Genomic DNA, 21188 nt, shown 5'->3' with positions numbered 1-21188 from the left:
TCTGCACTTACCCTTACTGAATTCCATTCTCCTCACATTTGCTCACTTTTCCAGCATGCTCAGATCTCGTTGAACTCCATAAGAACCAGGAAGGCTGACCCAGAACCGGGATCTGCCTATGACGCAAAGAGACTTCCTTGACAGACCTCCCCACCTTTCCCACCATTGATGGGTGGGAGATGGGTGGTCCTACAAAAGGTGGAGTGCCGGATGTCATCAGTTCAGGATCCCTGGGCAGACTCAAATCCTGATGAGCTGGTATCTGATAGCTCTGGATGAAGCTCTAGAGCAGGGGTAGTCAACCTGTGGTCCTCCAGATGTTCATGGACTACAATTCCCATAAGCCCCTGCCTCCATCAGGGAGATGGTTTTTGTGATCAGTTCAAATCTGTAGGTGTTCGAGTTCAAAGCTTTTAGTGCCAGTCTAGAGATCTGCATATGCAGTTGTCAGTAAAGAGAGTCACTCTTGTTTCTCCCCTCCCTCAATGTAATTTGATCTTTTCCAACAACAGCCCTTCGTTGCCATCCTCCAGGGGTCACCAGGAGTACTTACATGATTACTGTTATTCTCCAGGCAAGCTTGGAGAAAATGGCTGCTTTGAAGATAAGACTGTGTAACATTGTATCCCACAGAGGTCCCTCTTGTCCCCAAACTCCACCCTCCCCTGGCCCCAACCCCAAAACTTCTAGGAATACCCCACCCGAGCTAGCAACCCTGTGACAACATCTGGAGTCAGAAATGGGTCTCTGCATTTATGGTACAAACATGAACATGCATCCCCACCTGGGCAAACACCACAGTTTAACAGGCGATGATAATCTCTTTGGCAGTACATTCCTGGCTAGGAAGATCCAACCCAAATAGGTGATTTGGATGCAGGAATTCACTTCAAGCTACGTTTGCCCTTGTGGGATCAGCATATGAGCCATTCGAAACAATAAGATTCCAGGACCGTGATGCTGGAGTTTATGATTAACTTCCTCACACCTTCGAAACTTAGCCTCCGCCAATGTTTTCACTGGAATATTGGTGAAGCTAAAAGGGGTAGAAATAAGGCAGAACAGCGAACGGGCCTAGGTAGAAAGTACAACAGATCCTGATCTATTTCTAGGCAGAAATAAACCATCCCAGGCTATAGCTTATTCCAGGAGATTACTGTCTACCCAGAAAAAGGCTTTTGCTTGGCCCCTGCCAGCAGTCTTCCGTGAAATGCTCCACTCTCCGAAGCCATGGATTCAAGTTTGGGCTGTTAAAACCACTTAGTGCTACATGTATAAACAAAGCAATCTTTTTTTTTAAAGCCTAGTACCCTTGGAAGTGAGCAGTACCAGTATGGTGCCGTGGTTAAGAGCATCAGGCTAGTATCTGGGAAACCTGCTTTGGAAACCCTGCTCCTGCTGTGGAAGGTCGCTGGGTGACCTTGAGCCAATCAAACCTCAGCCTAACCTACCTCACAGGGTTTTAGAGAGATTAAAGGGAGAACACAAGCCAGTTGGGGTCCCCTTTTGGAAGAACGGATAAAAATGAATCAATTAAAAAAAACATTCACACGTCTAAGGGCCTGGGGAAACAGCCATGATAATTGCAGAACATCTGAACTGGCTGCTAAGCTTGTTCAAGGTGCTGATTGTTACCTCTAAAGCCCTTTTTGGCTTTAGTCTATGAAGCTCTGCTAGCTTGGCCAACACACATGGCTTATTCTTTCTCATCAGGCCGTATGGTCCGCCACTGCTAGACCTAGGCTTTTTTCAGCGACTGTTTGTATTCCACAGAACAGCCTTCCTGAAGCAGTTAGGAAGATTTCCCCATGGCTTAGATCCCAAAATTCCCACAAGGAGAGCTTTTGACACTGCCACCTAATTGTACGGCATTTGTTTAGCATTTGTTTAGAATTCATGGGTACGGCATTTGTTTAGAATTTTGTGGCACCACCACAAAATGGCTGATTTGGGGGCAGGGCCAATTAGAAAACGACAGCTTCTGTCTGCACATGCACTATGACGCTTACTGCCTTGGCATCCCCCTCCCCCAACATAATGTCTGCTCTAAGGAATCAAAGGAAAGCTGGGATTATGCCTTTGGTCTGGAGAAGGAGCATGGTTTTCAATTCCCAAATGGGAGTATTCAGTCCTTGTGTGATCTTGGGAAGAGATTTCCAAACCAGGACCCAAGAAATTGTGGCACTGTGAAAGAACAGAGCTGTGATCCACCTGCTCAGGATTAGTTCAGCACTTTGCACATGAGACAGCCAGCAAGGGACAGAGCAATGCTATTCTCCCCCCACCACACACACACACACACACACAGAGTTCCCTTCAAACCTTAGCCCTTGGGGAAGGGAGAGGCAGCCAGTGGGCACCCTGAAGCTCCGTGTCAGACACCACGGAGGCCCCAAAGAGCATGCTGGGAATCAGGTCCTCTCTAGGACACAGAGAAAACAAGTGTCATCAAGTGCTGGACTAGGACTTTATTGTTTTTAAAACTGGTACAAGCACCATTAAGTTAGCCAAGTGAAAGGAAAAATAAGAGGCTGACCTCCTGCAGCACAATAGATCAGCACCACAGTGCCCCAGCAACTTCCCAAATCACTTTCATTATACTGCTGAGACGCATCCACGTCAAAATTTCCTCCACTTAGAATGCATCGTAAATGCTTAAATGTTTCTCAGAAACAAAGCTATGATTAAAACTTGTTTTTTAGCAACTGGTAACACCTCTTAGTTGGATAAATAGGAAGCAGGATAAATAGGAAGAATCAAAAAAATAGACCAAGTCATTCTTGACTTCTGAGAAAAAATTGATGCCAGGATTCCCCAAATGCCCTTTGCATGGCAAATTTCAGCAAAAGCCTCTATTAGGAGCTTGTCTCCGCCACTCCTAGTTTAGTAAGACTTCAGTGCTGGTTCTGGGATGTCAAGGACTTGCTGTGCTTATTACAGTGAGCAGGGCGTAACAGCAACCAAGACCTGTCTTGCTTGCAGGTTCCCCTACTTCTTGATGAAAATGCAGAGAGCATTCCACCAATTACCCCTTTTGAGTCCTAATTTTTAAGCCAATTTATTTTGCATACAGTCATTGGAGATTTGCCTGCTGCTTCCATATTTCAGTACAAATTAGTCACCTGTTCTGTTTTAACCAGCTTCTGAGCAGACATCCACCTGCTCCTGGAATACTGGTTAGTCTGAATACAGCAAACTCTTTGGCTGCTGTTCAAAAGATTATAGTATGCAGTCACTCTTCTCTTTTCCAAAGGAGGGAATCACAACTTACAAACGTGCACAAACAGAAATGAGCTTCTTTTCCCATATCAAAAACCTCAGAACTGGGGTAAAGCGATTGCATGGTAATGCAGCAATCCAGTTTCCACTTTTTATTTATTTTTCAAGCTCAAATGGGAAACTAAGTCACATGACACTGAAAATGCCTCAAGTTATCAAGCGGAAGTGATGGGAAGATCTGATTTCTTCCCAACGGCTGCTGCTCGTACACAACATTTTTATTCGAAATTACATGCTAAGCAGATAAAACCAAAGCATCAGACGACTCATGGAGTTATCATTCACTTCCGCCGGCCACTTCCGCTGGTGGACATGATGGTGGCCACTCTGATGAAGATGTTGAGGGTGTCCATGTAAATGCCCATGCACCTGGAAGGTAAGAAAAGGCAACAGATTGGGTGGCTGGAGCCAGCAGTTTTTTCTGGGATATTGCATTCAGACGATATCATCAAGCAAAGAGAACAGTGGCGAGGGAAAGTTCATGAGGAATTCAACTACACTTGTATACTTTTTCACTAGCTGCCTGTCTATTGGAGACTAACCAATTGTCAATGAAAATAAGACACTGTGTCCTTCCAGGAAACTAAAAACTTGTACTACAGCACTGCAGAGATAAATGCCCATCCCTGGTAAATACTTAAGAAGTATTTTAATGTATGGCAGTTATCCATGGACTTCTTAAAAAGGTATTTGGAAACATTTTGCTGACACTTATGCGAAGATCCACCACTGCTGTTATATTTTGGTTTCTACTTTATACATGCCCTCTTTCTCCTTTTAATTTAGTTGCTGGAATTTTAGTTATTTTCCTCCTTCATGCCATCAAATTGATCAATTAATTGATCAATAGTTTTTTCCTCGTTCTTTTTTAAGGATTAAAAAAATAAACAGACACAGAACTTATTCTAGAAAGAAGGGTCAATTCATTTATGTTAAAAGAGCCTGGCAAACCACTCCACAAATGTCACTAACCCATTTGCCTGCATCAGTACCATTTTTTAAAAAGATTCTTGCCATATTATGTGGAACTAGTACTGCCCCCTCCCTTTAGGTAATTGGCTACTTATAAACCTGAAACTTAAGGAGGAGGGGCAGTGAACTTCTCTCCCTTTTGTCTGCCTCTGAGAAATATAACCTATCAAGGAAGTGGACACATAGCAAACACAGCCCCTTCTAAGTCTTCAGAAACTGAAAAAGCCTCAAGAATGTGTATACTTATGACACAGGAGAGCCAGTCCTTTTCTCTAGACATATGCTCAGGGCGGAAATGCCTGCAGCAGCAGTTTAAAGCTTTCATAACCTGGATAATGTATGTTCTGGGGAGGAAGGAGATGAGCCGGGGAGGAAACAGACAAGCAAGGATGAGTGGTGTGGCTTCTGGAAGGGGGAAATTGCAGTAAGGGGTGCGCATGGATTCTTACTGTGGAAGTGATGAAGGTAATCCTCCCACCGATAAACTTAATTTCAGAAGCTTCAACTTCTCTGGTCATGGAGCTTGCCAATGAGCATTAAGTTGGCCTTAATGCAAAAACAACTCTAGGCAAATACTAGTAAAAATACCAAACGGTCATAACTGTCACAGATGACTGGCTCTCAGCCTGAGAGCTACAGGAGGATGTGTCCTCCTACCTTCCAATGGCATCACCCCACACTTTCCAAGAAGCTCCTCTCCCAATGTGAGAAGACTCATGTCCCCCACCCCTCATAGTCCGCCTTAATGGCAAGATGGCTGCCTCTAGAAAGTGGCAAAAACAGGCTGACCCGCTGTGGGTTATGTGCCATGGCACTTGGGCTGCTCTGGATCCCAACATTTTCTTAGACTGGAGCTAAGGTTGCCAGCCTCCAGGAGATCCTGGAGATATCTTAGGGTTACTGCTGCTTCTCAGACAGGAGATCAGTTCCCCTGCAGAAAATGGCTGCTTTGGAAGGTGGACTCTATGGCATTATACCCTGACTGCACCCCAAAAGTCCCCAGGCATTCCCAACCTGGATTTGGCAGCCCTCAATGCAATACCCATGTTGTCAAATACATAAAAGCTCATAATCTTCTATCCCACAACACAGATTTTGTGAAGCTGTTCTATGTAAGCATGTCAATGAATGTTTAACTTAGAGTTAGGATTGCATTAAGAAAATACTTACGAATTTATGGGGTCATACTTCTGTACGCCGTACAATGGTTGAGTTTCTGCACGCTTTATTACCTTCTGGGTATCATAGAGCAGGAACATGCTAAAAAGCACCAATCCACCATAAACAGCAACGGAGTACAAGCCAGCCCCAAAGACATTGGTTGGAGGGAAGAACATGGATCCTGGTAAACACAAAAAAGCCATCAGAACTGCATATGGCACAAAAATGTCAAAATAATATTACTGTTAACAAACTCTGCCCTTTTAAGAGCCATCAAGACAATTAATAATTTAAAACATGCATGATAAAATAATATCTTTAAAAGCACTGAAGTCACTCCCCCATCAACGCGCATCATTAAAACTGTGCTAAGACTATACAAGCATAAAAACAGGACTTAAAACATTGCTTAGGAACGAAGGTTCGAAATGCGAAACGGAACATGGAGGTTCTCACTTGCTGGCAGAAGACAACAACAGAGACAGACATGACATGCAAGTCTTCCCAAGGGGAAGAGTTCCAGAGCGTTGGTTCAATGGACTAGAAGGCCCTCTCCCAGGTAGCCCCCAGCCTAATTTCTTTGGAACCAGGCATAGTGGGTAGGCAGGTTCATAAAGAAGATGGGTCTTTCAGGTATGATGATCCCAAAACATAGGGGCTTTTGAAGGTCAAGACCAGCACTTCGAACTGTGCCAGGAAACAAATTAAGAGCCAGTGTAGATGAGCCAAGACTGGAGTGATGGGGTTCCTATGACCTACTCCAATCAACATCCTAACCACAACAGTTCTTTACCAACTGAAGGTGAACCAATCACATGCATGCCTCAATACAATGGAAGTCTGGGAGACACTCAATGCAACGTGTAACTTGTCTCAACCATTCTCCTGATCTCTCTTAATCTGGTACGTTTTCTATATTCAACAAGAAGAGGTAGGACTACATATACAACTGGGAATCTCTAATTACGACCTAAACGTTACTTACAGGAAGTGGAATGACAGCAGACTCTAGCAGAGGACATTTTTATTCCTTTAACTATCAGAACAGTCTAAATATATTGATGAGAATCAAGGAAGTATGATTCTAAGCACTACTGTTCAATTCTAATATGGGGTCCCCAACACTTTTGAGCCTGTGGACACGGGACCATAAAAGGGCTGCTGCAGGGGGTAGAGCCAGCCACAAAGTGTCTAATAATCATGCACACTTCTGGCAAAAGCTCTGTTTAACAGGATGCCTTTTAAATGTTCATGTATCCATGCACAGCTGACCTTAATCACATAGTGAATATTTTTGTGCTGCGGGGGCAGCAGCTGCCAAAGGAACTTAAAAAAAATCTGCACAGCTGATCCAACCTCCAACAGCCAATCAGACGACCTGCTGGATCTAAGTCAGGAGCTCCCCCAGCCCCACTGACTTTCTAAAGCCAACAGGTAGATTCCAGGAAAAGTGTTAGGGAGTCCCATGTTGGGGAACCCTGCTCTAATACAATATGACTTCACTTACCAAGAGAAGAGGCAAATACAAGGCCAAGGCCTACTCCCAGTGGTGCTCCCATGTTCAGAAATTTCTCACTTGGTGCGCACATGGCTACAGTCGAAAGTCCGCCGACAATTCCTGCTGTGTAGCAAGCCGCTCGGATGAGCAGGGGGCCACCCAGAAGAGTCAGGGGAGCCACCACTGCGCCCATAACACCTATGTGTAGAGAGAGAGGTTGAGGCCTTGAAAATGAAAAATGGTGCTTTAAAAAAAAACCTTATGTGACTTATGTAGTGTTTTTTCTGAGTGCTCACAGTAATTCATATACATTAATCAGCAGCACCCACAAACATTCTGGTAGAAGCACCAAAGTATCACTGCCCCAAGCCTGCTCAATACAGCTTCCTAAAGTCTCATGAGATTGCCTCTGCGTACAAGACTTGTCCACTACTGAAGGAGCCTCAGTTGAGTTCAGGAAGCCCATAGCTTGCCCTGCTAACTTTGGAGAGGCCTAAGGTAGCAGAGAGGAGATGCGCATTCATGCCTCTGGTTCTCAGGTCACAGAGCAGGAGGGCAGATCACCTCACCCCACTTTGTCTCCTCTATGAGACAGCTCTGAGGGAAACTACAGATCCTACAAACAACACACTAATAGAAAGCTCAGTGATTTTACATGGGTCAGATCCCAAATGCCATGTGCATTTTAAAAACATATTTACCACAACAGGTTTTTAAAGGGAAGTCAGCATCCTTGAGTGATGCATAACATGCACTGCAGTGAGCTGTCCAAATTGCCTTCTCAATGACTGCCAATATTAATTTGTTTTTTGGTAGACTAAAAATGGTACAGAGAAATCAAAAAGCACATACCTGCATGCAGCATCCAGGCAAGGTGCTTTGAGCCAGGGCTCTGCTCGTAATCTATCGATCTAACCAGCATCCCAGCCCCGATCATTGCTGCAAAGGTCGCACCGATGGCCTGCGTGAGACAGAATTATTCTTACCAAAAAACAAATAATTCTTCTATCCACTGGCCTGTGTTAGGGGCTTATATGAGGCAGTCCTAAGGGAGAGTTACAGCCTTATGGTTGCAATCCATTCAGGATTACACTGCTGGTTGGCCAAGGGTCACATATGATATTCACTTGCACCCCCCCCCATTACTTTCCATGTGACTGATGGTAGACATGACACGGACATGCATACAATTCAGTCACCTGTAGGTTGCAGGCATTTCCTGAAGAGTTTTCAGCTAATTCACATGTCACATTTCTTATTGAAAAAACCCTGATTCTTGTCAAAGGTTATATAAATACATCCTTTCCACTGAGGCAATATTAATATCAAAAGTAACTTCAGCTTATAACTTAAGAAATGGAAGCCAGATGCTTTAAACACATGCCATGATTGCAAGCGTACACCTAAGATCATAAAGTGTTGCCTTTGGGCACGACCTGAGCCCAAAATGGGTTTCAAGAGTGCCACTGATGACTAGCAAATGGTGTCAAAGCTAGACTTGGCACATCCTCACGCAGCTTTATTCAGACACAAATTCAATAGAACTTATTCCCAAACAAACAGGAACAAGTACTTATTCCCAAATAAGCAGCCTTAAGAGATTGCACTCTACTGCAGAAAACCAGCCCAGTTCCAAAATGGTCTGCCTGATTCCTTGCCCAGAGATGTTTATAACCTCTGACCCACTCACTACTCCATTGTTCTTTTGATCTGCAAGTTACAGCCAATTGACAGGGACCATATAGGGTTTTCAAGGCAAGAGTCACGCCAAGGTGGCTTGTCATTGCCTGCCTCTGCGTAGCGACCATGAACTTGGTGGTCTCCCATCCAAATACTGACCACGACTGACCCTGCTTAGCCTCTGAGATCTGACAAGAACAGGCTAGCCTGGGCAATCCCTTGGTGCCCTTCTACACTTCCTCCATTTCCCACTCAGTCAAGCTGGGACTGAAGGGGCTGAAAAGAAAACATGAAATAGTGCAGGGTCTTGCTTCAAGGCATGGCAGCTTGCTCTCTTTTAAAGAAAACACCTGGATGAAAGGACCTGTCTCATCCCTCCCCCCCCCCCACTCAATACAGGGGAGGGGGGAAGCTAAAGCACCCTTGACAGATGGATATCTGGTCTCTACTTAAACTGCCAGCAAGGGAAACCTCTCTCTTCCCCCAGGTAACTAATTCTATCAACTAGAAGTGTTGCAAGTTTCAATAAAAAAGTCAGGCCCCAAGGACCAAACACAGTGTTATGTGGGCTGTCACCCCTCCATTGCAGGCTGGCACACCCGTGTCAACCCTTCCTGACACTCCTACGCAGACCCTGGCACCAGAGAGAGAAAAGCCAAGTCAAGGCTTGCAAAGCATAATGGGAGAGCAACTAAAACCCACTTCTTGCTCTGAAGCAGGACTTGGAGTTAGGCTTCCCCTAACCTACTTGCTTGCAAACAAAAGAGGAGTTTGTCAGCACACCTGGCAAGTACAGAGAGACAAAGGCACCCCACCCAAAACTCCCCTCCAGTCAGCCAAGCACATTGTCTTGTAAAGGGAACTGGCCACTCTCTTTCAACATCAAATCTAATCCAAGATTTGGTCTCTGTCTTTTCCCTTACCACTATCCCCAGGCACAAGCAATCATCCAGGATTTGCCAGAAATGAGCCATCAGCCTTTCTAGACAGGAAATATCTTAACACAGCCCGTGGCGCCGCGGGCGCCACGGTCTAAATAAAGCTGTAAGGGCTGTGAAGGCGGGATGTGTCCGGGATGAGGAAGGGTGCCGATTGGCCCCTTCATCCTGATAGACCATCGGAGGGACCAATCGGCAGGCGCAAAGCGCCTGCCGATTGGTCCCTCCGATTCCCCGCCGGAGCAACTGCGAGCTGCGCGCAGCGCGGCTCGCAGTTGCTCCTTTGCCGGCGGCCAGACGCGTCAGGCCGCCGGCAATGCAGTCCCTGGCAGTCCCTGGCAGTCCCTGGAGGCCCCGCAAGCCGCCCTGCGCACGGCTGCCAGGGACTGCCTTCGCGTCGACAGAAGACCTCCACGCCAATCAGAGAAACTTCAAAGCGCTGCTGCCCGCCACCACTCCTCAAACGCCGCTGGCCGCGCACACGGGACTCCTCTCGCCACCGACGCCTCAGGTACACAGCCACACAAGCCCCAAGCCCAAGCCCATCCAAAGCCTCCGGACCGCGCCCCACCGTTCCCAGCCCGCACAGCCACCCCCCAAGCCCCCATTGCCGTCCTAGCGCCCGCCGCGGAGCGCCTTCCCCGGGGCCTGGGGAGCTTTTGGCAAGATCGGGGGGGAGAGAAAAAAGTTCCCCATGCCCCAGGAAAGGCTCCCCAGGTCCCTAGCGCCCGCTGAATTTAGGTTTCAGCGGGCTCTACTACTAGTTTCTTTATATTCCCAGCAGCTAGTTTCTTTGCTCAGCAACCCGTGTCTTTGTTGGGACGCGGCCCCAGCCATCAAACTCTTTGTCCAAGCCCTGGACAAGGTAGGATCTGCCCCCTATCACCTCAGGTCACAAATTTCCTTTAAATATTGAGCTCCCACAGCCACAAAATGCAGTCAGTTTCTAGGCTACAGAAACTCTGTCCAATGTTCGTCTTGGTCCCTCGTCCGTCACCCCAAATTGCTTCCCTGGACCTCCGGAACTCTGCTCCACCCAGAAGACAGGTAGATATCACTTCCAATCAACCCTTAGTATAGGTTCTTCCCCTATAAGCCTTTTCCTTGTGTGCTAGTGGCTAGGAATGTACATTTTAATGCTAGAGTGCGCATGTGTTGTCTTTTGTCTAATTAGTGTGTGTTAATAAAGTCCTTCCATGTTTAGATCATTGTCTGCCTTGGTTCTATCTCAGTGACATAATTACCCACTAAACTGTGCAATACAAGGTCCCACGTTAAGCCACGCTGCCTCTTACTGGCTCTACTAGCTGATTCCCCAGAACTAAATTTAGACACGTGTCCTTACAGACACGCATTTGGTGTAACAGGGCAGGCAGAACTAGTTCAGAATCTTGTGAGCAAGATGCTACTGAAAGAAAAGTCTGTGTCCCACAGGCTGGCTTTTCATGCACAGTGTTAGAAGCTGGATCAGGAGACTGGTCAGTGGACAGAAAAGAGAACTGCCCAGCCCAAAAAACTGGTCTATTGTTTAGATCAGATGTGGCAGTTCTTATGAAGTGGGGCAAGTCATTCTGGGACTCTGACATGGCCTTAAAAACTTGCATCTGACAAGTAACACTAGTGGCAGCATATCTTGAAGCCAATACTGGAAGGCACTGTTTTATTAGGATTGCCAACAGCTCCCTCTAGTGTTCACAGCAGTTCTGACATTTCTGGTACAAGGGTAAATATTGGGAGTTTTCGAAGACAGAGCAAGCAAACAATTTTCTCATTTTTATCCTTTCTGCCAAGGCACACACCGCCTCCAGCTTGCAATCTAGCTGAAGAGAAACTTTATGAAAAAATAACTTCAAAGAGTTGTAATCCTGCTTTGAACTCTGATCACCTAGATCTTTCAGCGTAAACCCGAATCCACTTGTTCACAGACTGTTTCTATACTTCAGCACGCATTTACGCAAACACCAAATGTTTTTAGAAAGCGAGCAGAGATGGGTGGGGAATTAGTAAGGATTCTGACTGGCTGTACAGATTTTTCAGAACATTGCTTTAGCAGCAGCTGCAGCCAGCTGCAGCCAACCCCACAGTATCCAGATCTTCACTGTTTGTGAACAGCGGCAGCCATGGTGTGGCTGGTTCCCTCTTGTGTCGCAGCTATTTTGTGGCTGCACCCACCACAGTGTATTAGAATTCCATAGCTGCCCACGGGCTCTAAAAGGTTGGGAATCTCTGGCTCAAACAGCTGTTTTTTAAAGGAAATTTTCATTCCTCTGCAAGACTTACTTTCTATCTGTAGAGAACACTCCTCACCATGATGGGAACACGGGAAGAGCCCATCATAGGGCCAACATCCACAGAACCATACAGTTGGAAGGGACCTCCAGGGTCATCTAGTCCAACCCCCTGCATAATGCAGGAACTTGCAGCCACTTCAAGTATACCAATGTGAGCCCTGCTTCTTACAGTGATGTAAGGAAAGTGGGGAGAGGAAGAGAGAGGCTGGGGGCCATGATGGGACAGCCCCCCACTTTCACTGCTTCCACCTCTCCATCAGCCAGACAATCAAGGGTTGGAAAATAAGCTCACTGCAGATTGCACAGATACGGAAATTAACTTACAGTAAGCACAGAGCTCACACACAGGCACTTTGCTTATTATTCCTAGGGAACAGGCCTTATTTAACATACGGAATATGAGTCTGTTGTTGTTTCTAGGTGTACTGCACAGCCTATGTGGAGGTGAAAACCAGCAGCTCCCGCCTCCCACAGAACACGTGAGTGAAAAATCTACCAGCTCTATTGCCAGCAAAGCAATTGAACTAGCAACATGGAGAGAAGCGTTAAGACTGATCAGGAAGGATTTCTATGAACATCTAGGGGAGTGGTTACCAACCTCTTCGGTTTGGTGTCCTACAAGCCCAAATGTATTGGTACGGTGACCCATGCAGGGCTGGCCCAAGTTCTTTGATGCTCTTGGTAAACTATGACCTTGACACCCACCCAGTTCAACATTCCCTTTTTTTTTTTTTTTTTTTTACAGTGGCTAACCAGATGTTTTGGAGAAACAAACAAACATCACAGAGGGCACGGAGCTGCCCCCTCTATGGACCCCAAGAAGCGGCATCCCAACACACACACAGCCTTTACATGCAGAAGTTACATCCAGTCTTTGGACTTCCTCTCCTTCCTCATTATCCCCCCTAAGATTCTGAGACTCAGACAAGTCACTGTCAGGACATGTTTTCCTTGATCGACACACAAACACATGAAGGAAAAACTATCAACTAACTAAGGAAGGTACAGTCAGCCAAGGGTGGCCATTAGGGAGGGCTGACCTGCAGCCCACTTCTGGAGGCTTCGCAACCCACTTTTGGGTCCAAAGTCAACGGCTGGAAAACACTGATCGAGGGTGTATCAGCCTACAGTATCTCATTGGGAATCGGTCAAAAGTATGCAAAACTGTATTGGAAATAATGGCACACACGAGTTTGAAAGGCACACAGTTAATTCTGCAATTAGAAAACAGAAGTAGGTACAGGACGTAACTGTGCTGCCCATTACCGGGAAGGAAGCCAGGCCATTTGGGTTTAAAACCTCCATCTCCCTGAATTCCTCTTATCACAGCCCCCATACCATGTGGCTTTTGTCTAGGCAGCATAGCTTTCTTGGTGGCCAAAGGGGATTCCCCCCTCTCTTTTACAGCAAAGATTAAACAAATTGGATCCAACCCACTGGCATTTTTATCAACCACCATTAGGAGACCATAGCAGATTATGAGTCAAGGAGACGCTGAAGATTTCTCTAGAGATATTCTGACAAATTTGAAGACGGGTCTTACCAGCCAAGAGCCTCTCATCATTAGACCCATGAGGGCAGGAGTCCTGCTGACCATAACTGCAGATAGTGCTGTCAAGCTGACACTCCCCGCAAAGTACATGTAGGTGGAATGGATTCGGTCTTTCACGTACTGTGGCCAAATGCTGGAAGCAAGAACAAAGGACACAAGACTTCAGAGGACTACTTTGTAAGCTTTGTTGCTTGACGGAATCATAACTACTCTCAACTGTCCCCAGCTATTTTCCCCTTACTCTAAGCTCCCTTTAATGCTTTTATGAAAAGTGCTTCACACAAAGAAAGCGATTACCAAGGACTAGACCTTGGAGGTGCTGCTTTGGGGAAGAAACAAAGGGCTGCAAGAGCAGAGACTAGTGGTCACCATGTCGGAAATCATGCACTCCGTTTTAGACTGACTACTCCACAACAAGCTTATTGGAGCAGGAGTCCCCAACATGGTGCCCCTGGGCACCATGGCAGCCACCCTTCCTGGCAGATGTCATATGGCTTGAGGAAATGAATGGGGATGTGAAGGACATCTGCTCAGCAGGGTTTCTGACTGGCCACAAGAGATCTGATTGGCTGGGCAGGTTTTTTAAAAAATGCTTCAGCAGCAGCTGCTGCTACAGCACAAGGATCTTCACTACGTGACCGAAGGTAAGATGTATGTATGCAAAAAAGGCAGACCGTTAAGTGCAGCTTCTGCCTGAAATGTTGGCATTATCATTAGAGTTATATGAATTGTATCACTCCCTGACATTTTGTGGCTGTCAATTGCTATCAGTCATGTGACAGCTGCTTTGTGGTTGACTCTTCCTTCCTATGTCAATCCCAAAAGTGCCTGCAGTCTTAAAAATTCCTGCATTAGAGGATCATCAAAAACACAGTGTATGAATATTAGGAGAATTTCTATTCCCCTCTCCAAAAACCTCCACAATTCTCACAAAGCCCCCCCCCCCCACACACACCTTTTCTTTTCAGGTCTTTCATCCAACTCAAGAAGTTTAGCTGATCAAAATGACACAATTAAAACTAAATATATATTTATGTATTCTTTAAACATGTGTATTTATTTTATATTTCGACTTCTAGGCTGCCCCTCTCCTCATGGGTCTTGGTTTAGTGGTACAGAGCGGCCACTTCTAATCTGGAGAACCAGGTTTAGGGCCAGTCCCAGTTCTCTCAGAGCTCTATCAACCTCGCTTACCTCACAGGGTGTCTGATGCAGGAAAGGAAGAGTGGGCAATTGTAAGTTGCTTTGAGACTACTTCAGGTAGTAAAAAGCAGGGTACAAAACCCCAGCTCTTATTCTACTTCTGACATACTAAACAAGGCTATAATTCAATGCCTGAAGAAAAAGACACCTAATATATTCTGATTACCCACTATGGTAACATACAAAAATAGCATGCAGGTTTCTGGCCAGCCTAACGAGGCTTTCTTGTTAGAACACTAAAATCTGACCTGTTGTACATCTCTCTGAAGTAACAAAGCTCTTACCACAAACAGGCAGCAAGCTTAGTACAAACACTTCAAATATTTTATTTCCCCCATCCAACTGGAAAAACCCAGAATTAATTACAGCATTTGTAGTTATGATTTGTTTCCCCCAAAGTTGCGTCTTTGTTATTTGTTTCCCCAGAGTTGCATCTTTGCTATTTATCTCCCTCCTCCCACGCTGAAGATGAATGTAGGCAAGGGAGAGAGAAAACAACAACAGGACAGAAACATGTGTGCATTGCAGACTCACAAGCCAAAGAGAAGAAATGCACCTTTTAAACATTCCTGTAAAAAAAAATGGGGTGGCTCCTGCTTGTTCCTCCCCAATTCTGTCTGAAATTTAAAAGTGATAGAACGTTTCAGGCATTTCTGCTTACACAGCTTTGTCAATGGCTCCGATCTCGTCAGACAACCCCAGGCCGTAGTAACAGAGAGCTCCAAGACCCACAACGGCACCTCCAGCAACCAGCCATCTTCCCATCTGATCCACTGGTAAAGAAAAGCCAATAATTATTTTCCTTAAATCGTTCCACCCCCTCCCATTCAATTGAGGATCAAATTAATACGTTTTTTCTGTTTCAAACCTGATTGCTAATATATTCATAGCTTCTAATCAGAGACAAAGTTCAGGTGACCATGAAGAACACAAGACAATTAAAGAAGGCTTTTAGAGGATTCAGCAAAAGCTATTTCCAGCACATCGAACACCAGTGATTGACGGCACAAAATCAAGTGACAACTCTGCCCTTGCACTGACAGGTAACTTCTCAAACTCCCACCATGCGTGACTGGACCACTGCATGCAGCTTGGCCTGATACTACTACAGTTTGAATTCAGGACATAGAATACTTTCTAAAGCAACTTCCTATTGTAACTTCCAAACTTGTTCTGTAAGAACAATGCTTCCTTTCTGGATTCTAAAGACCTGGTATGTTTTGATAAAACATGACAGATTTTAGGTTTAAATATTTTGAATTATGCTTCATGAATCCCATGCCAGGGGCCACCACCAGGGATTTACAAGCCATTTTATCTCACATGGTTTATTTTGTTTTGTGCATTTTTGCTTGATCTTTATCCACACTAAGTTTTGCTTTTCCCTCCATTTGCAAATGACACAAAATCAGTGAGTATCAGAGAACATACACATATATGCATAAACATACCTTTGAAGACTTTTTCCATTGCAGGTTCAAAAGCCGCTTCCTTAATTTCTTGACCAGTTTTTCCTCGCCGCAAAACCATCCTGGCTTTAGTGGCATATCCCTGAGACAACCAAAATCAAAGGAAGAATAGTGTTAAGAAAACACAAGTGACAAAGTAAACAGCACAAGGGAATGATAGCTGGAGTCAAAACTGTTGAAATCATGTTTTGGTGCATATGTAGTAAGCATGCCACCTCTCACCCTACAAAAGGTATAAGAAATTCTAAGTGTTGGAACCAAGGTGTTGTTTCAAGAGGAAGGTGCTCTTTTTATGTCCTGAGGACTGGGATGCATTCCTTGGATTCCGCACTTCAAATGCAGGCCCTATGCTGAATCCCCATCCAATTAAATGATACCTGATCCTTATCAGTAACAGTTCGGCTGATGGTGCCGAAAACAAGAGGACATGGGAATGAGGAGACCTTCCTATGAACATACAAAGTTCCCTCAAACTGAATCAGACCTGCAATATCCTCACATGGATTTAACAACACACAAAGCAGCTTACTTTGTACTTTTCTTTATTTCAGGTAGAAGGGCTAGAGACATGCCCAGTTTCTAGCCCAATGCGCAAGGCCAAATTAGGCTGTTAGCTAGATTCATACCACTATATATATCTGTTCCACTTAATATTTCTGGTAGGGGTTGGAGGAACTGGTCTCATGGCTTAAGTGCCACTCAGCATTTAACACCCACTCAGGGTGCCAAAAGTGCCTCCTCCTCCAACCAGCTTGCCTGTCTGTCCAGCAGCCAGCCAATGGCCTTCCGTCCCCCACCCCTGACCACCCCTCCTCCTTTCACTTCTTTCTGAGGCTCGGAGGCCACAGATCCCTGCCACATGAGAGCTGTCCCTGCTGGTGAGTTCCTTGCAGCTTGCCACTTTTCAGGTCCTGGGGAGAGGGAGAAGTCATCCGCAGAGTTCTTCTACCCCACCAACACTATCTAGCGGCTGTCCTCAGGATTCATGCAGTCCCTTATAAAACAAATTGCACTTACCTGATAAGGCTGCAAGAGACACTGATTTGTCTTCAGAGTGGAATTCCTCAAGGCTGGTGAAAACTGAGTAAGCACGGGACGAAGACTGTGGGATGGTAGTGCCCGAAGGCACACCAGCCTTGCTGCAAACATGGCTATGGCTGACAAGGGCAAGCTCTGTAATGACATGAAAGCCAAAGTGATGATCTCATAGCAAAAGTATGACAAGAAACAGGGCCACAGCTCACTTGCATATATAACCGAAGTTGAACATACAAATCTTCCTCACACCCAAGGACGCTCTGCCCTAGAGCCAAGGGCTCTTTTACTGCACAATGACCCATCAAGGCCTCAAAGCAGAGTGCTATCTCAGACAAAAGACCCTGAAATGAAACCTGGAACACTCAACACACAAAAACTAAACCATGACCTTCATTTTACATACATTATGAGTAAAGTGTTAAGAGGTATTGTTCATAAAATGGAACTAAGCAGACCTCCTGCCATGCTAGAAGAATTGTTCTGCCATCAATCAAAAGTATAGGATCCAGCCACATGGACACAAGTAGACAGCCGGCGCAAGAGGGGGATTGAAAGAGGCGTTTGGATGCCTTTTCCTCCTCTGAACTTTGGAAGGCTGCAGCTAAAAAGAGGTGCTCTTTTCATCTCTTGCAAGGGCCCTCAAAACACAACCCTTGCAGTTCTTACACAAGGCAGGGGAGTGACAACTTCACAAAAGGAGTATTTCTGAATCAGGAATATAACAACCAGTAAGAATAGGCCTTTTTGTGGAAATCTGTGATTTCAATAAAGTTCACCCTGTCAGGAATAGAAGGGGAGGAAGAGATACAGTCCAAAAGGATTGCTACAGTGTTTGGGAATGTGTCAGATACCTTTGCAAATGCTACATGCAGACACACCTTCAGTGTCCCTGATGAAACAGGCAGTAAGTAAGCACTTTATATAGCCATAATTTAATTACTGCATGCAGGAGTCTCTACCCAGTGGTATTATCCACTTTAGACTTAACCTTGCTAACATGGCACCCTCTTAACTTCCATTCTAAAAAGCAAACATAATGTAGGATGTAGCAGGCATCCCACCTTGTGTAAAATATACAAAAAGGGTAAAAGGCATAAAAATGGAGTAAAGGAAAATAATGTAAGCCACTCTGGATCCCTAATGTAATTGAAAGTGGGATATAAATCAAGTACATAATGAAATATACATTCAGCTTCTGTTTTTTTGCATTCCTTGATACACCTGACAACAGTTCTCCTCAAAAAACATATTCTAGTATTCTACTGTTATTTCTTACTTTATTTTGTGGGAATAGAGAATGATTCGATTAATTCCATTACACAGCACTGATCAAAGAAACCCCCCAGAGAATCAGACCTAGGAAATAACTTCCTATAGAAGTGCCAAATGAAAATAATCCATGTACTCAATCCTCAATGGGAGTTTTATGTATTGTCTACAGAAAACCATGCAGTTATTTCTGAACTACTAAAACTACTGATCCTATAGGGAAGGGTGACATAAATAGAAAAATAAATAAAAACTATGGGACATTTTGCACAGGTTGTTAAGCAATGAGAAAGAAAAATTCTTATTTGGAAACTTTTTTTACAGGGATTATTTTGGCCTAGAAATAGAACCCAGAATTTGCTGCTTTGTTTGCTTTCAATTTTTAAATAAGGGGCCTTATTTTGAGTTTCTCCACAGTCCTTCATACAAAAGGAAGAGTCTACCAATGAAATGATGCAAGACAGAGTAACATTTCATACTACAGGGGCCATTGTGAGGCATCCTTCCCTGGCAGCAAGTGTTGAGTCAAAGTTAAATGATGTCATAAAGCATTAAGCACAGGAGCAGGTTCACAGGGGCATACCAGTTCTTTTAATACTAGAGACATACAATTAAATGAAGATTATGCAGCTTCTTAGAACCAAGACCAAAGTATTATTAGAATCATGGTTCAATAGACACCCAACAATATATTGCTATTGAGTTAATACACACTTTTTAAATGCGCATGTAGTTTCTAAATTCACTTCTTCACCCCACCATAGATTTTGAATGTTATTATTTTTTGATTGATGGCTGCATTATACCAGCCTGATTAGAAAGAATAGTTTCTATAAATAATCAGACCTCAATTAAAAGTTGCATATATTTTACAGCAGCGTACCGAAAAACTAATAATTTTAATGCCACGCTCTCTAAAAGAAATGTTGAGTGTGGGTCACCACTATACTACAATGGAACACAACAACCAGCAGTACCACATTAGGGAACATGCAAGGCAAAAACAAGAAGAAAAGACACTATCTTGTACATTTTTATCTGTTTTCACCCAACAGAGCAGTTCTGTTAGAGCTCTCTCAGCCCCCCACCTAGTTCACAGAGTGTCTGTGGTGGGGAGAGAAAGGGAAAGGTGTTTCTAAGCCACTTTGGGACTCTTTCAGATGGGGAAGAGCATTTTCTGAAGTGCCATCAAGTCTAAGCAGACTTATGGCAACCCAGTAGGAGTTTCAAGGCAAGATGCAAAGAGAGGTGGGTTTGCCACAGCCTGCCTTTATGTAGTGACCCTGGACTTCCTCCAAGGTCTCCCATCCAGGTATTTAAGCAAGTATATTAAAAAGTCGGGCTTAGCTGGGCCATTCAGATCAGGACCTACCAACTGTTAACCCACCCTTGTAGCCACTGAACCACATAAGAGTCTCACATTTAAAGGTTCATGATTTCTTTTGCTTTCTTCCCCCCCCCCCCTGCCTGGAAACAAGAACAGAAACTGTACAAAATAACACAGCAAAAGTTAAGGCGGTCAGAGCAGGCTCCGGGAAACACAGGCTTGAATCCCGGCTTGCCATGAAATGCACGGGGGGCGCCTGGGTCACTCGCCGCCTCAGTCTCACCGGCTACTTCGCAGGGTTGTTAGGAGGACAAAATGGGGGAGGGGCAAATGATGCGTAACCCACCAAGCTCCTTGGAGAAGAGGCCAAATAAAAACCCACCATATAATACCACCATATAATACCACCATATTATATAGATACATATATACACACAGAGGTAGATAGCGCGCGGTGGTGGGGAGGCAGAAAGGGAAAGACGGAGCCTCATTCTAATGACGCAGCAAGTCCCCCCTTTCCAGCCTATCTTGCCAATGGGCGGGAATTTAGTGAGGGGGTTGCGCCCCACAGAGGGCTCCCCAGAAGCGGGAGCGCGCGCCGTTATCTCGACGCCGCCGCCCCTGCCGCGCGCCCCTTGAGCCGCTACTCACCCCACCGCAAACGTTCTCGCTCCGAGCCCGTCACGTGGTCTCCCTCTTGAAGCCTCACAGGCGCTTGCGTCTTTCACGTGACTTCGGCGCGCCCTTAAGGAGAAAGGACGCGAAGTTTCTCGGCGTCCATCTTGATCGAGGGCGAAAGAAGTTCCGGTGGCCGGGAAGGGGGCGGTGTCAAAGCGCCGGAGGAAGGTTCTAGGCTAGCGTCTTGGATAGGGGAGGGTGGGGCGGTGGAGGCGCCCATTTTTCTTTCGGATCCTGGAAAGGCTAGCGGCCATGTTTGGTGTGGTCCAGGGAGAAAAGTCCTGTCTGAAAGGTTGTCAGTGTGAAGGTCAGTTGCTAAAAGAAGGGGAGTATCCTGACTTTTCTTGCCCTGCAAATCTTATACAGCGAGATTTGAGTCCAGGCGAAAAGACCCACAAGATTTTTGAGACGTGACCTTTCCATGGATAAAGCTCCCTACCTTAGATGCAGCCTTATTTCCAGGGGAATTAGAAGGACGGCACAGTGGGGTGCTGTGGTGCACAGTCACACACCCCACCCACTTGGGAATGACTCTGTGGCAAGAGTGGTGTTGAATCCCTGGGTTTGGATCCCAGGACTGGGGAGTTCATTTCAGTTATTTATTGTGACCCCAGCAAGATGGTACAAGAACTAAAACTGAATGAAAACCCCACCAAAAATGCAACTTATATACAGATACAGAACAATACATCTTCCCACCAGACACTATAGGTCAGTTTAACTTCAAACTGACTGGATCCAGCTGTCTGGATCTAACCATGCATTGGCTAACTACAGTGCAGGATTATGACCCTTCCTTGGACATCAAGCCCAGTCTTCAGCAGGTCAACAGA

At 45.3% G+C, this 21188-nt stretch overlaps 1 protein-coding gene across 2 annotated transcripts; it reads right to left on the bottom strand.

Annotated features, from left to right (window-relative positions):
- Positions 1-2448: 2448 nt before the first annotated feature.
- On the bottom strand, positions 2449-20502 carry GHITM (growth hormone inducible transmembrane protein). 2 transcript variants are annotated; one of them, XM_077350556.1, is made up of 9 exons: positions 20329-20502; positions 17061-17216; positions 16026-16125; positions 15236-15347; positions 13363-13504; positions 7763-7871; positions 6920-7108; positions 5422-5593; positions 2449-3648 (listed from the first exon to the last, which is right to left on the bottom strand). In XM_077350556.1, the coding sequence occupies exons 2-9, from the start codon at positions 17190-17192 to the stop codon at positions 3561-3563; spliced, it is 1044 nt and encodes a 347-aa protein (XP_077206671.1). In that variant the 5' UTR covers positions 17193-17216; positions 20329-20502; the 3' UTR covers positions 2449-3560. The 2 variants fall into 2 exon arrangements, with proteins under 2 accessions (XP_077206671.1, XP_077206672.1); XM_077350557.1 differs by lacking the exon at positions 20329-20502 and adding an exon at positions 20114-20322.
- Positions 20503-21188: the final 686 nt, after the last annotated feature.

Source organism: Paroedura picta, chromosome 8, assembly GCF_049243985.1.
Source record: "Paroedura picta isolate Pp20150507F chromosome 8, Ppicta_v3.0, whole genome shotgun sequence".
Lineage (NCBI taxonomy): Eukaryota > Metazoa > Chordata > Lepidosauria > Squamata > Gekkonidae > Paroedura > Paroedura picta.
The sequence above is the reverse complement of the archived record's forward strand: the minus strand, read 5'-3'. Positions and strand labels throughout refer to the sequence as shown.